We start from the raw sequence: 22,028 nt of genomic DNA on the forward strand, positions 1-22,028 counted from the left end.
CTATGATTTTTGAGTAACTTTATCAGCGGGCCACGTCGTCCGCCGGCGGCCCACAAGCATACGAGTGCAGCAGGCCACTATATTTTTTTTAAGATTTTACAGGCAGGCCACATGGTACGCCGGCGGCCCACAAAAGTTCCAGTGCCGCAGGCCACTATGATTTTTTATCAGTTTTAATTTGCTTTATCAGCAGCAGGCGGCCAGCGGGCCAAAGTGTAAACTTTACCGGCAGGCCAATGATCCCCCAAAAATGGAATTACCATATTTTCATCTTGCGACTCCTCTTCTCGTATAATGCAGATGCAGAATAGGCATACGCGTGGTACGGCGTCAAATATAGGTAACTTTCCTTCTGTTTTGAACTAATGCAATTTTATTTGTGCCATTTAAGGGAACACCCAAATATTCCGAAAAATGTTTTTCCGATTTTTATAACCACGATTTTCATAATCCCGATTTTTTATAAGTCCGAAATATAAAAATTACGATTTTTAAAAACCCGATGGAATAAAATCACGAATGTGTTATTTCCGAAAACTTAAAATCCGATTGTCGTTTGACAGAAAGCTTAAAGTTCTGATTTTACACTTTTACTAAAATATTTTTTCCGAATTCTTAAATCATTGTCCGATCGAAAATAAAATAATTCGGTATTCAGAAATCCGGTTTGTAAGGTCGGAAAAATGAAATCGTGATATTCAAATAAAGACTCACATTTTAGAAATTATTACAAGTGCCTGTCGTGCCGCATCGATTTTCGGTGGTTAAATTCGGCATAAAATATTTTTGGCGTTAAAATTCGGCATAAATAAATTCGGCAGAACTGCGACCCTCAAGAAAACGAACTGTGCCAGAAAAGTGGGTTGGGTTAGGTAATAACTGCGACCCCGAAGTAAACGAACTCTTGCTAGAAGTGGGTTAGGTTAGGTTAGAACTGCGACCCCCAAGAAAACGACCTGTTGCCAGAAAAGTGGGTTAGGTTAGGTTAGAACTGCGACCCCCAAGAAACCGAACTGTTGCCAGAAAAGTGGATTAAGTAGGTTAGGTTAGAACTGCGACCCTCAAGAAAACGAACTTTAACAATATATTCGGAATATCGTTATTTGGAAATTTAAAAATTGGGATATTTAAAATAAGAATCACGTCAATTCGGAATTATAAAATTCGGAATAAAATTCAGAATTCGTGATTTAAAAAATCGGAAATGTTAAATTCGGAATTATGTGGTTCGGAATTTTAAATTTCGGAATAATGGCAATTTGGAATTCGTGATTTCAAAAGTAGTAATTGTTATATTCGGTGTTTGTACTGGTCACCATCGGAATTGTTATAATCGGAATTATGTGGTTCGAAATTTGCAAAATTCGGCATTTCGGAATTTTGGAAATTTAAATCTTCGTGATTTTCATCATTCGTAATTACGGCAGTCGGAATTTTGATGGGGCAAACATTTAAAAATCGGAATGTTAAAATTCGACATTCTAAAATTGGGAATAATATTTTTCGGAATCATATAGTGTACCCGTCATTTAAAGCTCAACCAGATATTTCTTTTGGGTCCATATTGGCTCACATAACATTACTTGTCATATTATTTTTCATAATAACGCTTTTTGATCATAATAATCATTTGTCATAATTTTTTTGCGTACAAATTTGTTGTATATAAATTTGTATTACCAAAATCATTGCTCATAATTATCTGTAGGCAGATTTTTTTAACAACATAGTGTCATTTCCAACTATTCGTCACGACTCATAATGGTTTTTATAATAAACTTATTAATTATAAACTTAAATTGTATAAGTATTTGAAAGCATAACATATAAAGTATGGGTGTATTGGAACGTACATTATTATTAATATCTCGTATAAACTCACGGGTGTCAGCTGCCGGCACACATACTCGAACACCTGGAAAAAGACGTCGGCTCCTAATAATAGTGAACTCTCATTTGATTCATTGAACTTCTCATCAGCCAACTGGGCATAGGATGGTATATTAAACTGCGAAATGTCAAATGTTTGCTGTGGAAGGGCACAAGTAATCTTCCTTGTCACACAGCATGACACATCAACCTTAAAATTACCCACAGTAGAGTAAACAACTAAATTAGCCTTTTGTGCAATATTATTGTCTCTTTCACATACACCAGTCACTACCTCATCAGTATCATATGTGCAAATACCTACTTCCTTAATCAGTTTCTCACTTACAAAAAGTATCTGTGAGCAAGAGTCTAGAAGTGCTCTAGCATGAGTAAAAGTACCATCTTTTTCTTCAACTTCACAATTACAGACGGAAGCAATACACTTGCATTCCGAGGTCTAGCATGGTAAATAAGCCTAAATAATAATTAATAATTATATTACTAAATAATTAATAATTATATTACTAAATAATTCCTAAATAAGCCCGCAGGGCAGCTTGTGGCGAGCTGTTGGGGAGTAACGACCCCACGGACCCGAGTGCTCCCGAGAGTCGGTCAGGGTCTCCGTCTCCGGCGTGTCTTCATCGGTCGGAGTGGACCCCAAGGGGACCTGCAGGACTCTCAGCTCTGGCTTGCCTTCATTGGCCGTCCAGAGAGGAGTCGCTAGAGCTATATGCTCCAGGGGTGGAAGTGAAAGATGCATAAGACGCGAGTTGGCACAGTGGCTGGTAACAGGTATTGGAAAATAAAAATAAAAATAAATTCACCATTTTATGTTGGAGACAATATTAAAATGAAAGGCCCTGGTCTCGACCGTGTCTCCACATAAATAAATTTATTTTATAACAATAAAAAACTGATACATATCTTCCATTTTCTTATTTTATTTATTTATTTCTTTTTTATTTCTACGAGCTATAAATCTTTTAAGACACCCTAAAAAAGTATCAGTTGTCATGTCAGATGCCAATTCAATGTGGATGGCCTTTGTAACAAAGCATACAAAAATCACAACATAAGCCTTTGTTATCACAGGTCTCCTAATTTTAGACTGCTTTACATAGAAAGGACCGGCGTAGTCAGTGCCCACAATTTGAAATGGCCTAGTCATATTTACACGATCGAATGGCAGAGAACCCATTAGTTGAGAAGCATTTTTTGCCTTAAGTCTGAAACATTTTATACATTTATACAAAACGGACTTGAGTTCTCTGTTTGCATTCAAAATCCAATATTTCTCATTTAGGGTACTCAATAACAAAGTTGCACCAGCATGTTTTAACCTTAAGTGCTCATTATGAACAATTATTTTTGTGACATGAGAACCTTTGGGCAATATAATAGGGTGTTTCTGGTCATAGGACAATCCTGCGTTTTGCAATCTATCACCAACACGTAGCAATCCTTCAGAATCAAGAAAAGGATGCAAACTGTTTATACTCGACTTTAATGAGAACTTATTATTTAAGTCTTCAATATCATTACAAAAGAATTTTCTTTGCTCACATTTAATTATTATGCGCAACGCAGATTCCAACTCTTGGGGAGATAAATTCATAATTCGTTTATTGTCTGTAGAACATGGGTATATACAATGATGGAACATAGATATGGAATCACCATGGTCTTGCCATTAGGCGTACAAACAGTTAAACTTATAACTACTTACTACTACTTAAAACATAAGTCATGCAAATTACAATATATTTACATATAAGTTAACAAAAGCGGTCTCATATGTAATATTACGCTATAATTTTAAAATTTGTCACAGAGGTACTCTTGAATGGAGTAGTAGGCTTTTTTTGATAAAAAGTCATGCAAAATTTTCTTAAAATGTTGTAAATTATTACAGTCTAAGATGGATTTTGGGAGTTTATTATATAGTTTGGGTGCCATTCCATATACACTTTTGGAAAGTAAGGCCGTTTTATATGGTTTCGCGTATATTTCTCCTTGATGTCTAATGCTATTAAGTTTTGTATATTGACCTATGTTAAGTTTTACGTGTATAGCTACTTCATAGATGAAAAGGCAAGGCAAAGTTAATATTTGATGTTTTGTGTACAGGGGTTTACATGGCTCTAAAGGTTTTTTATAACATGCTGCTCTAAGACATTTCTTTTGTGCTCTAAAAGCTCTTTCTCTATCTGTGGAGTTTCCCCAGAATATAACTCCATACCGTAAAGTGGACGTTACATATGCGTGATACGCTGTAAGCACAGTAGCCTGATTAGCTACTTTCCTTAGGTTATATAAAGCGTAGGAATATTGGTCTAGTTTACTACATACTATATCGATTTGATTCTTCCATGTCAATTTATTGTCTAAATGTAATCCTAAAAAGCGCGTCATTTCAGTTTCGTCAATCTGTGTATTCTTATAATTAATATTTAAATCAATTGTGTTATTAACTCTTTGTCTAAAATGCATTATTTTTGTTTTAGATAGATTAATTTTTAAATTATTTTTGTCTATCCATTCAATTATTCGTTCAAGCGTTCTATTAATGTTCAATTGGTACGTCTCTAAATCTGAATCTTCTCCTGAGATAATTACTGTGCTGTCATCAGCAAAGAGTATCATAGGATAGTCAACGGCTAGTGGGAGGTCATTAATATATACGTTGAACAGTAAGGGACCTAAAACGCTACCCTGTGGTACCCCACGTATTATTTCTTGTGTATCTGATGACAACGTTAGTTCAGTTTTACTATCTAAGCATATTCTATTCACTTGAGTAATTTGTTTCCGATTACTTAAATAGGATTTGATCAAATCGTGGGCGTTACCTCGTATACCATATCTGTATAGCTTCTTTAACAATAATTCATGGTCGACGAAGTCAAAAGCCTTCGTCATATCCATGTATACTGCGCATACCGGTATTATTTTGTCTACCTTTGCCATAATTATCTGTAGTAATTCATATATAGCCATGTTTATTGATTTGTTTTTCCGAAACCCTTTCTGTTCTTTGGCAAATAAGTCATTCTTTTCAAAGTACGAACTAATATTATTATAAATAACTTTTTCAAAAACTTTTGAAAATATTGGTAATAACGCTATCGGTCGATAATTATTAATATCCAGTTTATCGCCTTTTTTATAGAGGGGTTTAATAATAGATGTTTTCAACCTGTCTGGAAATACTCCTTTTTCAATGCATAAGTTTATTATGAAAGTCAAAGGTTTCGAGATAATGTGCTTTACTCTTTTAATGACCTTGGTTGTTAGCCCATCGATTCCTGTACTATGTGTATTTTTTAATGAATCTATAATTATACGGATGTCATCGCAAGTTGTTGGTGCCATGAATATTGAATTAATTGAAATGTCCCTGACGTTTGTTAATATTTAAATTTTTACAGTTAAATACAAATCTAAGGAGATAACCTACAATCCTTGTCAATTTGTTTATATTTGAACATTTCTGTATCAAGGCATCAATCGAGCTAGAACTTACATCTACACAAGTATAACAGGTTTCAGTTGTAGGCCTTAACTCTGGTACATCAGATTTTAAAATATCAAGTTCTACAGGTTTATGATGGTAAGTAGGGTCTGACAAAAACTTTGGTCCATGCCACCAAATGTCACATTTTTCCAATAATTGGGGCTCTACACCACGAGACAATATGTCTGCGGCATTATCATGAGTATTTACATAATGCCATTCAAAGCCGGAGGATAACTTATTAATCTTATCAACTCTGTTACCTACGTACATGTTAAGCTTTACCGGTAATGTTTTTAACCAAGCTAGCAAAATCATGGAGTCACTGTAAAGATGAGCGCTCACTGAGTATTTTAAGGACAGAGCAGTATACACCTTCCGAGCTAGAATAGCAAGTAGCAGGGCACCATTCAGTTCCAATTTTGGGATAGTCAAGGATTTAGCCTTGGGATTGATGCGCGATTTTGAGCACAAAAGATTCACCGAAACCTTGTTGTCAGCATCAATGACACGTAAGTACAAACAACAACCATGAGCAGCATTAGAAGCATCAGAAAATCCCACTAATTCTAACGATTGCGCTCCTTGAACATTGATATTTCTAGCTAATGATATGCAAGACATTTGAACTAAGCTATTGGCAAAGTCAACCCACTTTTGGTTAAGACCTTGAGGTAAAAACTCATCCCATTTCAACGATTCAAACCAAACCTGTTGCATCAGTATCTTTGCCTGCACTAACACAGGGCCACATAATCCTAAAGGATCAAAAAATTTACTTATGAAGCTAAGCATCTGACGCTTCGTGTACTTTTCTTGAACTTCTTTAACAGGACACTGCATGTTAAGAGTATCGGTAATGACGTCATATGTCAATCCAAGAGTTTTAACATATTCATTATTTTTATCAAAGCTCCTACTATCGAGTTGATGAAATTCAACCGGTATGTCGCTTAAAATTTCTTGGTTATTAGAGCACCATTTGTGAAGAGACAAACTAGCCAACTTCATTAAATCAACCAACTCCTTTTTCATCTGGACAAGCTCATTCAAATCATTAGAACCGCACTGAATATCATCAACATAACACGTGTGCTTTAACACGAACGAAGCCAAAGGATATTGACTCTCGTATCTCTGAGCTAATTCCAACAAACACCTACATGCCAAGAACGCAGAGTTCTTCAAACCATACGTCACTGTCTGCAACTGTACACATTTGACTGAGTCGTCCGGAGAATCGCGCCACAAAATATTTTGCAAGCAACGATACTTATCCTCAATTAGAATTTGGCGATACATAGCCTTTATGTCGCACAATAATACATACTTGAAAGTTCTGAACAAAATCAGAATTTCAAAGAGATCCTTTTGAACCACCGGACCATTTAATAAAATGTCATTTAAGCATATACCCTTTTTTGTGACAGCGCCTAACAGGTGTCGTTTTACTGGAGCTAATTACAGGGTGGTGGGGCAGAAACTTGACATTACCTGCACTTAAGTCATAAGTAGACATGTCAAAATATTTAGCATGACCTTGGTCTATGTAATCATGTATGAATTTTTTATATTTTTTACTCAATTCTAGATCCCGTGAAAACCGTTTTTCTAAATTAAAAAATCGTTGCAAGGCGCAACTAAAAGAATCACCTAAGTCTAACTTATCCAACTCAACCTTCACAGGCATGGCCACAGTGAACTTGTCATTTTCTAATTTAACCGACTCCAGAAAAATCTGTTCAGCCTGCTCAGCCTCTGTACCTGTTTCCTTAATGATATCAGGTACCTTTTCACAATCCCAAAACTTGGACATTATATCAACAATATCTTCCGAAGGTTGACAATCATTTGACAGTAAACTAACCTCACTTTGTTTAGCACATGGGAAGGGTGGTTGTAAATCATCCTCAGCTACATTAAAATGGAAAGGATTACCTTTAGTTGTAACACAATAGTTACTTATCGACTTCTTGCCGGCAGGGAAGAAGTTTATTTATTTACAAATATGAATAAAATAAGAAATAACATACAACAACATTTATTTACCTATTAACCATTTTATGTTGGAGACAATATTAAAATGAAAGGCCCTGGTCCCGACCGTGTCTCCACATAAATAAATTTATTTTATAACAATAAAAAACTGATACATATCTTCCATTTTCTTATTTTATTCAGATGTTTCTACCATAGACAAAAGTATAACAATAAACCTAAAGAGTTTTGATAACTTGTGTTCGGTTATGAACATGTTGGGGGACAAGCCAAAAAACAACAATTACAATGTTAAAAAACAACAAAAATTTAATGCTAACTAACTCCTGCATTATCATTAAATTTAACAAATAAACAAAGCAGTTTACCTAACTATAATCAATTGGTAAGGGACACACCTTGGTAACACTCGTTTTAACAATGAAACCCTTTGCGTTTTTTACATGCAAGGCTCGAACCTTACCATCTTTACCAGGTTGAACATCAACAATTCGACCTACTGGCCAACACAACGGAGAGGTATTATCTTCCCTCAACAAAACTAAATTGCCTATTTCTAAGTTAGGAGACTCATTTCTCCACTTTGGTCTACTCTGCAGCATAACCAAGTATTGCTTATGCCATTGCTTCCAAAAATGTTGTTGCAATTTAACACATTGTTTCCAAAAACTTAACCTACCTACATTTACATCTGTAATATCCGTTTCTGGATAAGATGTCAGTGGACTACCGGTGAGAAAATGTCCAGGAGTTAAATAGGTCATATCGCTAGGATCCCTAGACATTGGGGTCAACGGCCTAGAATTCAAAATGGCTTCAAACTGAACCAAAATCGAGTACATTTGCTCATAGGTAAACACTGTATTAGCAATTACACGTTTCATGTGATATTTAACACTTTTAATACCTGCTTCCCACAGACCACCAAAAACTGGGGAATAAGAAGGAATGAAATGAAAGGCTATTCTTTCAGAACTAGAAAAGTCAACCACAGATGCTTGATGATTAGTAGAATTTTGAAGGTCATACAATTCCTTAAGAACATTTTCTGCGCCTTTATAATAGGCCGCATTATCATAATATATTTTAGTAGGTTTATTTCTACGAGCTATAAATCTTTTAAGACACCCTAAAAAAGTATCAGTTGTCATGTCAGATGCCAATTCAATGTGGATGGCCTTTGTAACAAAGCATACAAAAATCACAACATAAGCCTTTGTTATCACAGGTCTCCTAATTCTAGACTGCTTTACATAGAAAGGACCGGCGTAGTCAGTGCCCACAATTTGAAATGGCCTAGTCATATTTACACGATCGAATGGCAGAGAACCCATTAGTTGAGAAGCATTTTTTGCCTTAAGTCTGAAACATTTTATACATTTATACAAAACGGACTTGAGTTCTCTGTTTGCATTCAAAATCCAATATTTCTCATTTAGGGTACTCAATAACAAAGTTGCACCAGCATGTTTTAACCTTAAGTGCTCATTATGAACAATTATTGTTAGAACATTTATTTTACCATTTGAACAATTATTTTACCATTTTATGTTGGAGACAATATTAAAATGAAAGGCCCTGGTCCCGACCGTGTCTCCACATATATAAATTTATTTTATAACAATAAAAAACTGATACATTATTATTAATTATTATTATTAATTTTTATTAGTCATGTCCCCGCAACTTTTTTATTTTTCATGTACCTAGCCTATTAAGCTATTTCGGCCCGCCAAGGAGTCGACGAAGCCGCGCTTCGCGGGGCTCCTTTTTCCGCTCTCAGGAACACAAGAAACCTAACACTCCTCCTCGCTTCGCTCGTCGTCGTACCTATCCCGACTCTGGGACTGTATTTCTTTTTTGATAGCAAGTTGAATGTGGTGTGGATGCAAGATACCTGACAGTTTATAAATAAAACCAGGTAAAGTTTAAAATAAATATTATACAAAATTTTATTACTTAAAAAATCGTTATGTTAAAAAATAAATATGATATAAAATTTTATTATTTAAAATCGTTATATTCAAAGAATATATGAAAATTAACATTAGTATTACAGATATTTATTATGATTTACATTATTAACATGAATGATTTGGTGTTACGATAGTTATGCGCAAAGACAAGTTATAAGTAATGATCATTATGATATAAAATTATATAACAAACATTTTCGGACTTCCAATAATCGAAGTCGCAATTTTATGTGAACTTTGGCGCACCCATTTCTTTTGTTTTCATTGTTATCAAGGTGCCAATATATTACAATTTACAATGCCCAGGTTAGACGTGGGTAAATACATACTAGAATCAAATTTGAGTTCATGGAAATAAAACTAAGAAAGTGCGAAGACATTTGTATTTTTTCAAAAAAATCAATTTAATGACAACTTATCAATTAATGAATAGATAAATTCTGAACCGTATGGTCTATAAAAATTTTCAATAGGTACTACAAATAATAAAGAAAATTTAGTCTAAAAAAAGGGGTGATCAACCTTCCCCTGTGTGTGTGTGTGTGTGTGTGTGTGTGTGTGTGTGTGGGTTTTTTTTGTATCTGCGCACTAGCTTTACATGCTACGAGCTGGGGTGGGGAATACAAAATGTAATTTTTTTTCTAAAAACTGTGCAGACGAGTATATCCACGCGGATTTACAGTGTTGGTTTACGCACGTGTCCGTCCAGGCGCGTGTGAAATATTTTTGAATGATGGGTTCAAAAAATTGGCCAATGGAATTTTTGGCCTGCTGTGTTAAAACTTTGACTTGTCAAGAACTAAAAATGTATTATGATTATGAGTTTCTGCTTTTGGTACGCCGGCGACCCACGTGGCCTGCGGGTAAAGTTGTAAAAAAATCATACTGGTCTGCTACATCAGAATCATTGTGGGCCGCCGGCGGCCTACTTGGCCTGCCGGTAAAGTTACTAAATATCGGCCTTCTGGACTCGATTTTTTTGGGGCGGCCGGCAACCCACATGGCCTGCCATAAAAACAAAATCGCTTGTTCTATGGCGCTGAGAGTGTTAAAAAATCGTTATTTGTTAATTTCTTCGTAACCGCTACACCGGTTGTTATTATACTTGGTATACTGATTCTAAATACCCTAATGCATATGTACCTATACATTTCGTCTTTGTCCAATGGCTAAGGACACCCTGTATATGGTGGAAATATTCGCTTTTAATATAAAAATATAAATGTCCAAATATACGTTTTTGCTGCATAGACGGCCGTAATTTTTTTTACGTTCACTTAGAAGTTTCATTTTTTCACAGCTTCAAGCTTCAAGGGGCTGTAGACCTGAGTATATGGATTTAATTTCAACTCAATACCTCCAGGCGTTCCGAGATAAAGGCTCTTGACAGACAGACGAACGAACGGACGGACATCAAAGTGATCCTATAAGGGTTCCGTTTTTCCTTTTGAGGTACGGAACCCTAAAACATGCCCCTTAGTTTGACATCCAAAACAGGTGGTGCCATATGTTTTGCGGTCACTGAATGGGGTTGGCAACTGTCAAAGGTTTGCAGAGATGGCGCCATCATATCTTGCCCCTTATTCTATGAGATTTGGCTTAAAGGGCTGGCATCCAGGGCATTAAAACAACAAAAAATTGACACAATTCTAGGGATTGACAGGGCAAGCTATGCTGGCGCCATCTGCTAAACACTTCGACCGGCCAACCCCATTGTCAAACGCTAACTTTTGACAATCAGAGTTACTGCAAAATGTATGGAGCTGTACAGCGCCATCTCGTTTACCTGTCAAATTCGAAGAACGAAATTGTTTTAGATTTCACGCATCCTACTTAATCACTGTATCTTTGCTCACACTATCACCTACTTTAAGGTTAAGGCTAAATAACGCTTTTTCACCGAACGTGAAGCGTCCTATGTGTACAAAACGAATGTTGTTCCAAATACTGTTCCCGCATGGTTATATTTCCACCCATGTATTAGAAATATATTACAATACAATAGGCATGATGACAGATTTTGAAAAACTGTCCTATAATGTTAAGAATCATAAATTATTTACTAGGAATAACATATTTCTGCATTTAATAAAGGTTTAGTAGGAAAAAAGTACATTTTAGTTTTTAGATTTTAAATTCGCTCCAAAACTCTGGTAAGTGTCATGGCGTCCCTAGTGACGTTAAGGTCATATAAACAAAACGCACGTTCTAGGCGTTCCTTAGAAGCTTATTAAATAATTAGTTTATTTCCTATTATTAAATATGAATATGTTGTGCGGTTTCTCAGTCTAATAATACATCAATAACAGCTCCTACTAAGTAATTTGTGCATGTTCCACACAATAAAACAACACTAAACTAGTAGCTTAAACTTGCAAGGCGAGACAACGGCCGTATTGCCTAAGACTCCTTTACTTTTGCGAAGATCATTTCGATGTATTTAATTTATTTTTAACCGACTTCAATTTCATAGAAGGAGGAGGTTCTGTATTCGGTTGTGGCTATTTTTTTTTAAATGTATGTTCACCGATTATTCCGAGACCCGTGGTCTGATTTGAGTAATTCTTTTTTTGTTCGAAAGGAGTTACTTCCAAGTTGGTCCCATATTAATCTGGTTCTGATCTGATGATGGGATCCCTGAGGAATTGAGGGAACTCCTCAATTTTTAAAGGCACATGTATGGTGATTTGGGTGTTTTCATAAGCAACTTGAGCATTTGCTCTCGAAAACGACCAATTTGATGAAGTGGACCTGATGATGATGATAGTTTTGAAGATAGTGATGATGATTTTTTTAATGTAGGATGTTCAGCGATTACTCCGAGACCCGTGGTCCGACTTGAACAATTCTTTTTTTGTTTGAAACGAACTACCTCCAAGGTGGTCCCACATTAATCTGGTGCTGTTCTGATGATGGGATCCATGAGGAATTGAGGGAACTCCTCAATTTTTAAAGGCACATGTTGGTGATTTGGTCGTTTTCTTAAGCAACTTGAGCATTTTCTCTCGAAAACCACCAATTTGATGAAGTGGAGCTGATGATAATGATTGTTTTGATGATAATGATTTCAGCGATTACTCCGGCACCCACGATCCGATTTGAGTTATTCTTTTTCTGTTTGAAAGAAGTTACCTCTCCAAGGTGTTTTCGTAATATTTATGGTTTTGGTCTGATGATGGAATCCGTGAGGAATTGAGGGAACTCCTCAAGTTTTAAAGGCACGTGTATGTTGATTTCGGTGTTTTCTAAAGTAACTCAAGCATTTCCTCCCAAAAACCACCAATTTGATGTAGTGCAACTGTAGCCTAACCACGGGTTTGACACTAAATATTCTTCGTAACTTTGTACACTAATATGCCAGTACGAGCGAGATGCATAAACAGTTGGGAGTTAAGGGATTGGGGGTTAGGGTTAGGAGTTAAGGGGTCGGGGAATGGCGGTTGAAGGGTTGGTGGTTTAGGGTCGAGCGGTTCAGTGATCAAGGGTTGATGTGCTGTGAGGTTGAGGGATTGGGTCAGTGGCGGGGCGGAGAATGGATTTAGTGACAGGAATGATTTCCCAGACGGACTCCAGGAAAATTCTGATTATTTAATAAAGTTTACGAATTTACAGTTAAACATGAATCTGTTTTTCATTCATGCGTCACGCTCTTAACAATGTCTTAAAACTAAAAATGGAAAAATAAAAACTTTTATAAAAAAAAAGATAAACCGACTTCATAAAGGGTGAAATAAAATATTATCCTTTTTAGGGTTCCGTGTTTAAGTATATGCGTTACCAACTGATATGTTTGAAGTTGGTGCCAAACCAAGTACTCCAAGTAGTAACAATACCAGTCAAAAATAATCAGCTATATGTCTATAAATCCCATTACAACTGTACAAATATTATAAACGTGAAAGCAATTATGTCTGCCTCTTTGTTACCTTTTCATGGCTAAACAACTGAACCGCTTTAGCTGAAATTTTGCATGAAGGTTCCTTGAATTGTTTTATATTTAGAAATGTAGTCCTCTGGATAAGCGACAGAAAATAACTCGGTCCCAATCCTATACTTGCGTGCTATGACTGTTCAAGAATTAGTAAGAAATGCTCTTAAAAAAAATACGACGACAAAACGTATTAGATTAACACTAACGTGCCGACAAGCATGGTACGAACTGCGCCAAGAAGGTTCAACCGTGTGTTCTGTTCTGTGGTGTGTTCTTAAATACCTACAGAAAGTTCGTTTATTGTCGTCGTGTAACGCTGCGTCTTACATAGGCGAACACTCGCGAACGCGAAGCGAAGCGACGCGGCACGGCGCGGCCGGCCCAAGGCGTTCGCGTTCGCAACGAGATCGCCCACGTAGGACACTTCTATATAGGTATCAAAGGATCTATATAGGTATTAAGGCGCCGTGCCGCGCCGCTTCGCATTCGCGTGTTGTTCGCCTACGTAGTACGCTGCGTTAGGTAATCCAACGTACATACTTATATAGCCGCATCCTTATCGAATTGCACCAAAATCACTATGAATATATGGTTTAAAATTTGGCTTGGTACCGACTTCAAACATATCAGTTGGTAACGCATATACTTAAACACGGAACCCTAAAAAGGATAATATTTTATTTCATCCTTTTTGAAGTCGGTTTGTCTTTTTTTTATAAAAGTTTTTATTTAGTTTCTATACCTAACAGTATCTATGTTGTTTGAGGCGTAACTTTCATATAAAAGTTGCATAAGAGTAGATTTTCGAGGTTAGGTTTTGAAGCTACACCAGTGTTGTCTGTAATAGATAATGACAAATTCTAATATTAACTAGGCCAGGAAATAAATGCCCAAAAAAAAGTATAGAGGGAAATGCTTGGAACGCAATTTTTGACTTCGTAGCTTTGTTTGGACTAGTTAGGAGGTGAACATATCAAAAGTCCCCGGCCATAACCCTGGTGCTGGAGGGGAGACGGGGGTTTGAAGGTTCCTTTTTTCGGTTTTTCGATTCTATTTCGGAAACTATGCGTCTGAGCGACTTGGCCACTTATACAAAATGAAAAGATATTTAATTTGTTACAAGTTTTATTCAGTCAGGTTTTTCGATATCTTGTACCTATAGTTTTTGAGATATCTGCTCTTCAAGGTTTATTTAGGGCTCTCATTTTTATCTTGATTATCTACATCAGTGAAGCTGCTAGGCCGGGTTTGGGATCGTTTTCGTATAAATCGGGGGTGCTGAATTCATTTATGGTATCAACATTAACACCACTCCCAATTTGTCCTTGAGGATCTCAGCGTGTCTGTACCCGCACCCCGCTCACTGCGATCGTACGTGAATTTCGCTCGGTGCACCACAACGAGGTTCAAAGAATACAGCCCAGAGGCGCGCGGTTGGCGCTATACTCGTATTTGTGTATCTTTTGCAGATATTTTGTCGTTTGAGTATGAGTAACATTAACAATTTTGGCCTTTGCTCTAGACAGTCTGCCACAAAGGCCTGCGCTAGACAGTCTGCCAAACTATAAACTAACAAACAATCTTGGCCTGCTCTAGACAGTCTGCCACAAAGGCCTGTGCTAGGCAGTCTGCCAACTCAAATCAAACATTCATAGCCTATTTTCATAAAATTTGCCAAAACCTTGTCTGCTATAACCTGAACTCACTTATCATCACTAGTGCGCCCGACCAATGCTTTGTAATTTAACAAGTACCTATTTTAAGTAGATCATGCGTTTAGGTCGTAAATTATAATAAAAATATATTCCCTTATGCATTTATTTTATAGTCATTTTTTATCCGTAATAAATAAATATAAATAATGCCATTAATAGTTAACTTATAAAATTAAGTACCTACTACCTAGTCTACCTACATATAAAATTTTGGAAATTGTTACCTACCTATAATACCCATTAGTGTTAAACTAGTATTATTTTTCGAAGTTCAGTTTTCTCAAAGATTACGTGGGAATATCATCATTATATCACAAGCGCGCCACAACCAAATCAGCGCTCTGCAGTTATTTATTTTTTGGCCACAATAACTCCGACATAGTGATTAACGGCTATGTATGATGATCCCCCGTGGACGTCACCTGCCGCTCCGTTGGTGGGTTGAGGAATGGCAGCCAGCGAAACACGCAAAAAAAACTTGTCATCGCCTCCCGTTTGATACTTTGTCAGATGATATATGATGAATAAAAAAATGGTCAGCCGGTTGTATCTCGGTGGACCGTCAGCTGGTCACATGAACATGTAAAAAAATCTTTTTAATACAGTTGCTCAAAAAGTGCTACTTTACGTAGCTGTTTAGCGTGCGGAAAGTTGGTTTTCGCGAACTAGTGCTTTTTACTTTTCCAATTTTTTTAAATTTATTCTTGTTCCAATTCATGACTACTTATTGATGAATATTAGTTTCCTTTAAACGTCGTAATCAACATAAAAACCTACTATTAATGTAAGAATACGAAAAATATACATATTTTATTACTTACCTCTTCATCATTATAACACGTCTATTTATTTTTTTATATTGAATATTGAAAAACCGTTCTTAATAAGTTGTCTGAATGGAACGGAACGCCTGTCAAAGAAGAGGCGTTTTTTCTTTCTGCTTTAAGTGTCCAAAGGCAACATTCGATATTGTTTTTATAAATGTACGATACACAAATAATCGTGACTAACGATATTTAGGAAATAATAGTACAATGTTTTATATGTATTTCCAATTGTTTCTGTCTTATAGAACATGCATTTAAAAAAAAACGTTCATTGAAGCGGGTTTAATAATAATAACACCCAAAAAAAACACCTCTTCATAATGTCAATGTCAATGATGTCACAGAATTAATAATATAAAAGTTTCGAATTCCTTATTACTTGTTGTTTTTCTTATTTTTTCGCAACTGTATTAAAAAACGTCGTTCGATACACGTGCGGAAATGTCAATCTTCACTCGTCCCTAGTCTTGCCACGAGCCGCACTCGTGAAGTAATGACATACTTTCCGCATTTGCATCGAAATGTACTATATCAGTCATCGCATATGTACGTGTACGCAAAGTATATGATTTTGTCCTTTCGCCTTAAAATAATAGTTTCGCCAAAAAAATACGACAGGCCGTTTTCGTCTTTTTACTAAACGGCTTAATAAATTGTAAGGGTCATTATTTATAAGTAGTTTATAGTTGGATTATGCCTACTTTCATTTATGATTATTGATTAGCTTATAAAAGAATATTAATTGACTCTTACTTGTCACTGTTCGTTTTCACAACCACCACCAGTCAACGGAAGATTACCCAATCTGCCAAAACAATAAAAAAAAACATAAATAAATAAATAAATATGTATATACAACCTAAATTGATAGCCTATATTAATCAATTAATTATTATTTTGTTAGGAATCAAACTTTATTAAAAACGTAAAAATGGCAATATTAATATGTCCGCCGCGCATGTTAGAAAACTTTTATTTTTATATTTCAAATAAAGCTTTCTCAAACATGTGGAACCAAATCAACTTCTGCAGTTATTTAGTCTTTGGCCACAATAACTCCAATTTTATTGCACTTGGGCTCAGCACAAGCATACAGAGTACAAGGAGGGCACGGAGCGACGAGCGACACAGCCTCCTCGTCTCAAAGCTAGCACACGACTGCCGGTGCTGGTGCCGGCCACGCCTTTTTCGAGCTACATACCCACGAAATGATGAATAATATTCGATTTCCAAATAAAAAAATATATTTTTTCACATTATGAAACGTTGCATTTGTAGTGCCTGTTAAAACATTTGTTTTAGTTTAAAATAGTATTTTATACAATCGTGATATAATAGATAGCTTTTCAGTCGAGTACCGTGTTTAAGCAACGAAGCTTGCTGAGTTGCTTAAGTAAAGTACGAGATTGATAAGCTTGATTATATCACTATTGTATACAATACTTTTTCTACGAGACAAAAAAAAATACTTTCAACTAGTAGAATTATATAGGTAAACAATATAATATCATATATTATTTATTTATTTTCTTTATTGGAGAAACAGCAGAAGTAAGTACTTACAACTTACAATAATAGCAAATGATAAGATACAGGCAAACCTGGTATTAGGTAAACAAACCAAAAGTATACAGCTAAGATGCGCGAGCTGCCGCGGCCCGCGATATCTTCATATTCGTACGCGCCCCGGCCAGGCCTCCGTCACTCGCTCAAGGCCACGCGCTATATGCCTACCGCTCGGCGTATCGTCGACGATACAACCGACAGAGGGCCGCCGAACGCCCGCCTGAGCGCTCGCACCACACGTTTCCCGCGCTTACGCTTCGAAATACCGAAACCACGTAATTATTGTGCAGTAGTCAAAAAACAAAGGAAAATTTGTCGTTTTCTTCATTGCCACGAGACGAAGAAAGGTTAAAATACTAATTTTAAATCTATCTTTATGAATTTTGTCACCATTTATTTCTTTGAACATAAGTAGGTAAATCGTAAATTAAGGAGTTTTTTGAGTCAGGTATTGTTTTTTGTTTTTAAATATTTGATTGACTAACAAAAAATATGGTTGACATTCGTTTTATTACAATAATCATCATAGATACAACCCTAGCGCATTCTTACGATGACGCATTGGCACGTGACTCGCACGGCGGGCAACACAGTCTCGACTTTTTGTGCGCGTAGTTATGGTACATTTCTTCTCGTCCTCAGAAGCAGATATTATTATTAAGATTTTGTAGGCTATTAATGTAGGTATTTTCGCTTTTGTATGGGAAAGATGTATCTGTTACGTAGTAACTATTTATTAATCTGTGCCCCGGCAGCCGGGCCCGCGGGTTGATCAACGACACTAGCTACTAAATTCAATTTTAAGACAGTTTTTTCATCGATTTTGGCCACCGTAGCCTATGGAGACTAACAAGCAACGCGGTTGCTTTTCGTAGAGTATGGATGTTGCTATATGAAGGGTGTCACATGCGCGTTTCTGACTTATGAAGCAATGTTTCTAGTACAACATAAAATAAAATGTTTTTGTTGGCCAACCAATCACGAAGCAGATGCGACGCAGCAGCGTGTTTAAGTAGACTAATTTGCATTGAATCGAGTCTCCTTAAACAAGAAATATTTTATCGAAATGTATGAAGTTCTATTTAAAAAAAAATTATGATTGACTAAACCGTATCGATAAAATTCTTATGCTTGAGTCGGAAGTGGCATAGACTATCCAACGTTGAAAAGAGTAAGGTTGTAGTGTTGCATATGAAGTTGTAATACACAGATTATAGTTGACGAGTAGAAAAATAACTAATCGAATAAACCGTTTACGAGATGTAAGCAAAGTTAGTCGCAAAACGGCCTGTCGTAATGTTCCTTTTATGGAGAAACTATAAGTCACAAGGAAAAAGCCAAACGTTAGGAATGTTGTACATAAAATGTAGATTCATATATATTTTTTTTCATAATTTTTTGTTGAACCGTTAAGAAGATACAGGCTGGGCCAGTGATAAATGCATTTAATTTTTTTTATAAATAATCAATTTTTATGTTTTTAAATAAAAATTATAATTAGAATTTGGGATAAAGAAATAAATTTTACGTTTTAAACATTAAATCAAGATGTCGTCCGTAGCGGTTGCGGCACTTCCAGTCTTGCTTGTAAATTTTGAAAGACTTTCGTTGGAAGTTGCGGAGATATTGATTGGATTTCTTGACGAATATTCTCCTTTAATTCTGCTGTAGTTGTCGGATTATTGGAGTACACTTTACTCTTCAGGTAACCCCACAAAAAGAAGTCTGCCGAAGTCAGGGCTCCTGGGAGGCCAAGCAATGTCACCTCGCCTCGATATCAATTATTGAGAAAACATTTCACGCAAAACTCCCAGGGTCACGTTACTTGTATGGCAGGTCGCCCCGTCTTGCTGAAACCATGTGTTGTTGTTGTAACCATACGATTCGTAAAGTTTCGGAGCCAGGAAATCTCTTAACACGAAAGTCTTGTTGTCTTTCAAAATTTACAAGCAAGACTGGAAGCAACCGCTACGGACGAAGTCTTCATGATTTAATTTTTAAAACGTAAAATTTATTTCTTTATCCCAAATTCTAATTATAATTTTTATTTTAAAATATAAAAATTGATTAATTTAAAAACAAATTTAAATGCATTTATCACTTGCCCACCCTGTATATGTGCCATTTTCAACCAAAAGGGTACTTATTGTTGCTTGTCAGTAAGGCGCTAGTTCCATATAGCTTCAATTAGAAATCAACCTTATCAACAAGCGACAATGTGGTACCTTTTGGTTGAAAACGTCACATATACTCTAGAAAGTAAGAGTTTACGGCCAAAAATAGCGACTAGCACCTGAACAAAACATTTACCAATCTCGCCAAATATAAAAAAATAAATGCGTTTTTCGTATTCTACGACTAGTTTCATTAAATAAACATAATATTTGTGAATTTTAATTACTGTCATCATGCCTATTTAAGGTGTTTATTAAGGATTTTAATGTTGTGTGTAATGCGTAGAGCGCGCAGCCCTGTGCGTACCAACTTTACACTGGAGTCAGTGCGGCGCAGCCGCAGCCCACTGTCGCGGCGCGAGGCCGAGCTGCGCAACCGCAGCCCCGCGCCGCCTGCGCACCCGCATCCGCTCCACTCCGCGCCTAGCATGCAGACCGTCACCATCTCCGATGACGAACTTAAGATGTAATTTTTTTCTGTAACCTAACTAAATGGGATTGGGGTCCTATTTAGAAGTAGTAAACTCTTTATTGTACAAAAAGACATATTAAAAATAGGCTTATTATTAACCGGGCAACTAAAATATTAAACAGGAACTTTCATTGGGCATATAATAATATAATTTGGCCGTGCATTAATATTATAGAGCCTAAAAATTTATATTGGCTCCAAATATTAAGCATCATATAATTTAAAAACTGGCATCAAATTCAATCCACGAAAAATAATAATTGTGATCTTGAATTCATAGTTTGGCGACTAAATAATAAATTGGCATCTATTATTGCAAAGCGTATGATTTTTAATATTTGTTGTAATATATTTGTTTACACCTAAGTAATCATATTGAGCACATCGTTTCAGGTAGTATTTAAATTGCAGAAGCAGCTAAATTTAATGAATATTGGTTTATTTTTTGTTATAATTATAGTATGTTTCACACGATACTATAATTATAGGGCCTTTGTATTATCAGCCAGTGTGGACTGCCATAAGGTTCGTGTCGGGTCATAAGTACTAATTCGAGTTTAAGTTAAATCTAAACACTTTTCTCCTAGGCCCACTCGTCGTCGCATATAAATCTTTCAAGGTAGGTATTCTAAATTTAAAATATTCATATTTCTGAGTAATATGAAATTTAAAAAATTTAAAGTCCTGGGTTAGGTTAGGTTATCGTGATCGTTAGGGTGATTGTGAGTGAGGCCAGAAGAAGAATGTAAGATTTAACTGGGATTTAAATACTCAAGTAAGTACCGAGAGAGTGAAGCGAGCGTACAAATACAAAATGACATATTAAATTCAGGCATTTCGTTCACTAGGTAAATTGCAGGCATAACGACCATTGCACTTTTCAAAATTGGGTATTTAGACCATAGTTTATTAAAATTAGGTACTTACATTTTATTAAGATCACCCAAGACCGAAGAATTTATCTTAGTATGGTAGGTAATTCGTTTATTGGGTGTTATATAGTTTGAATGATCATAAGATTCATAAGGTTTTCTAAAATTTGATATTTGGAGCTTAGGTATTTAAGTTGGTAAATCTATTTTTAAAACAATTACTTACTCAAAAAGTGCTACTTTACGTACACATCGTCTGTTTACATTTATGACATTTAAAAAATATTATTAAGTCTTTTTGTAGAAATAATAAAAAATTGGTGCCGATTTTTTTTAATCCCTACACCTACAAAAAAAAAGAAAACTTAAATACACAGTATCTCGCGCATGAGTTACACTATCCTTCCCACTTTAATTGATACAGTGGGAAAAAGACGGAATCAATCGTCATTTTTGTAAAAAAAGTATCGGTACCTACAAATTTATGAATTCGACTATACCTACTCGTAATAGTCTACATATCTCACGCGCTTGTAACTGTATTGGCGCACTAGTAGTAGCCTACTAAAATTATAGAAGTGATGTTTGTACATTATTTTAACATTCCGTTATTATTCCATAAACATTATCTTAAGCATACAAAATAAAACACTTTATAACGACATAATCAAACACCTTAAGTTTTCTACCCATAGGTTTAATGTTTATACGACCACAATAACTTTTTTAGGATCCTTTTTTATATTAAAATGACAGCTCAAGTAATGATGCTCGAAATACAAATTTTAAGTGTGCATTATAAAAAAAATTCATTTTTAAATTAATAGATAGTCGTTTTCTTGTTAAAATGTGCTTCACAGATAGTCTCCAATATACTAATTCAGTTGCCAAATAAATAATTGGTACCTGCCTTAATATAAACAAAAGCTGTAATGGCATTTAAATACTACTCATATTGGAATAATTTGATGCTCCGCTTTGGTTGCCAAAGTATTAATTTTAGTACCTATTTCTATTATTTTAAGCTACCGAAATCCGATTAATTAGTTGACCGGTTAAATACGTGTTTTAAAAATAACATACAATTAGTAAAAAGTACAAAGGCGAA

General features: G+C 35.7%; 1 protein-coding gene across 1 annotated transcript in view; it reads left to right on the forward strand.

The window, feature by feature from the left end:
* LOC134754818 (uncharacterized protein CG7065-like) overlaps positions 1-22,028 on the forward strand; it is a 156,234-nt gene that overhangs the window by 94,595 nt on the left and 39,611 nt on the right. The window contains exon 15 of the mRNA XM_063691206.1: positions 19,863-20,042. Coding sequence (XP_063547276.1) covers positions 19,863-20,042 — 180 coding nt within the window. The remainder of the gene's footprint in view (positions 1-19,862; positions 20,043-22,028) is intronic.

The sequence above is a fragment of the Cydia strobilella genome, chromosome Z (assembly GCF_947568885.1).
Source record: "Cydia strobilella chromosome Z, ilCydStro3.1, whole genome shotgun sequence".
Classification (NCBI taxonomy): Eukaryota; Metazoa; Arthropoda; class Insecta; order Lepidoptera; family Tortricidae; genus Cydia; species Cydia strobilella.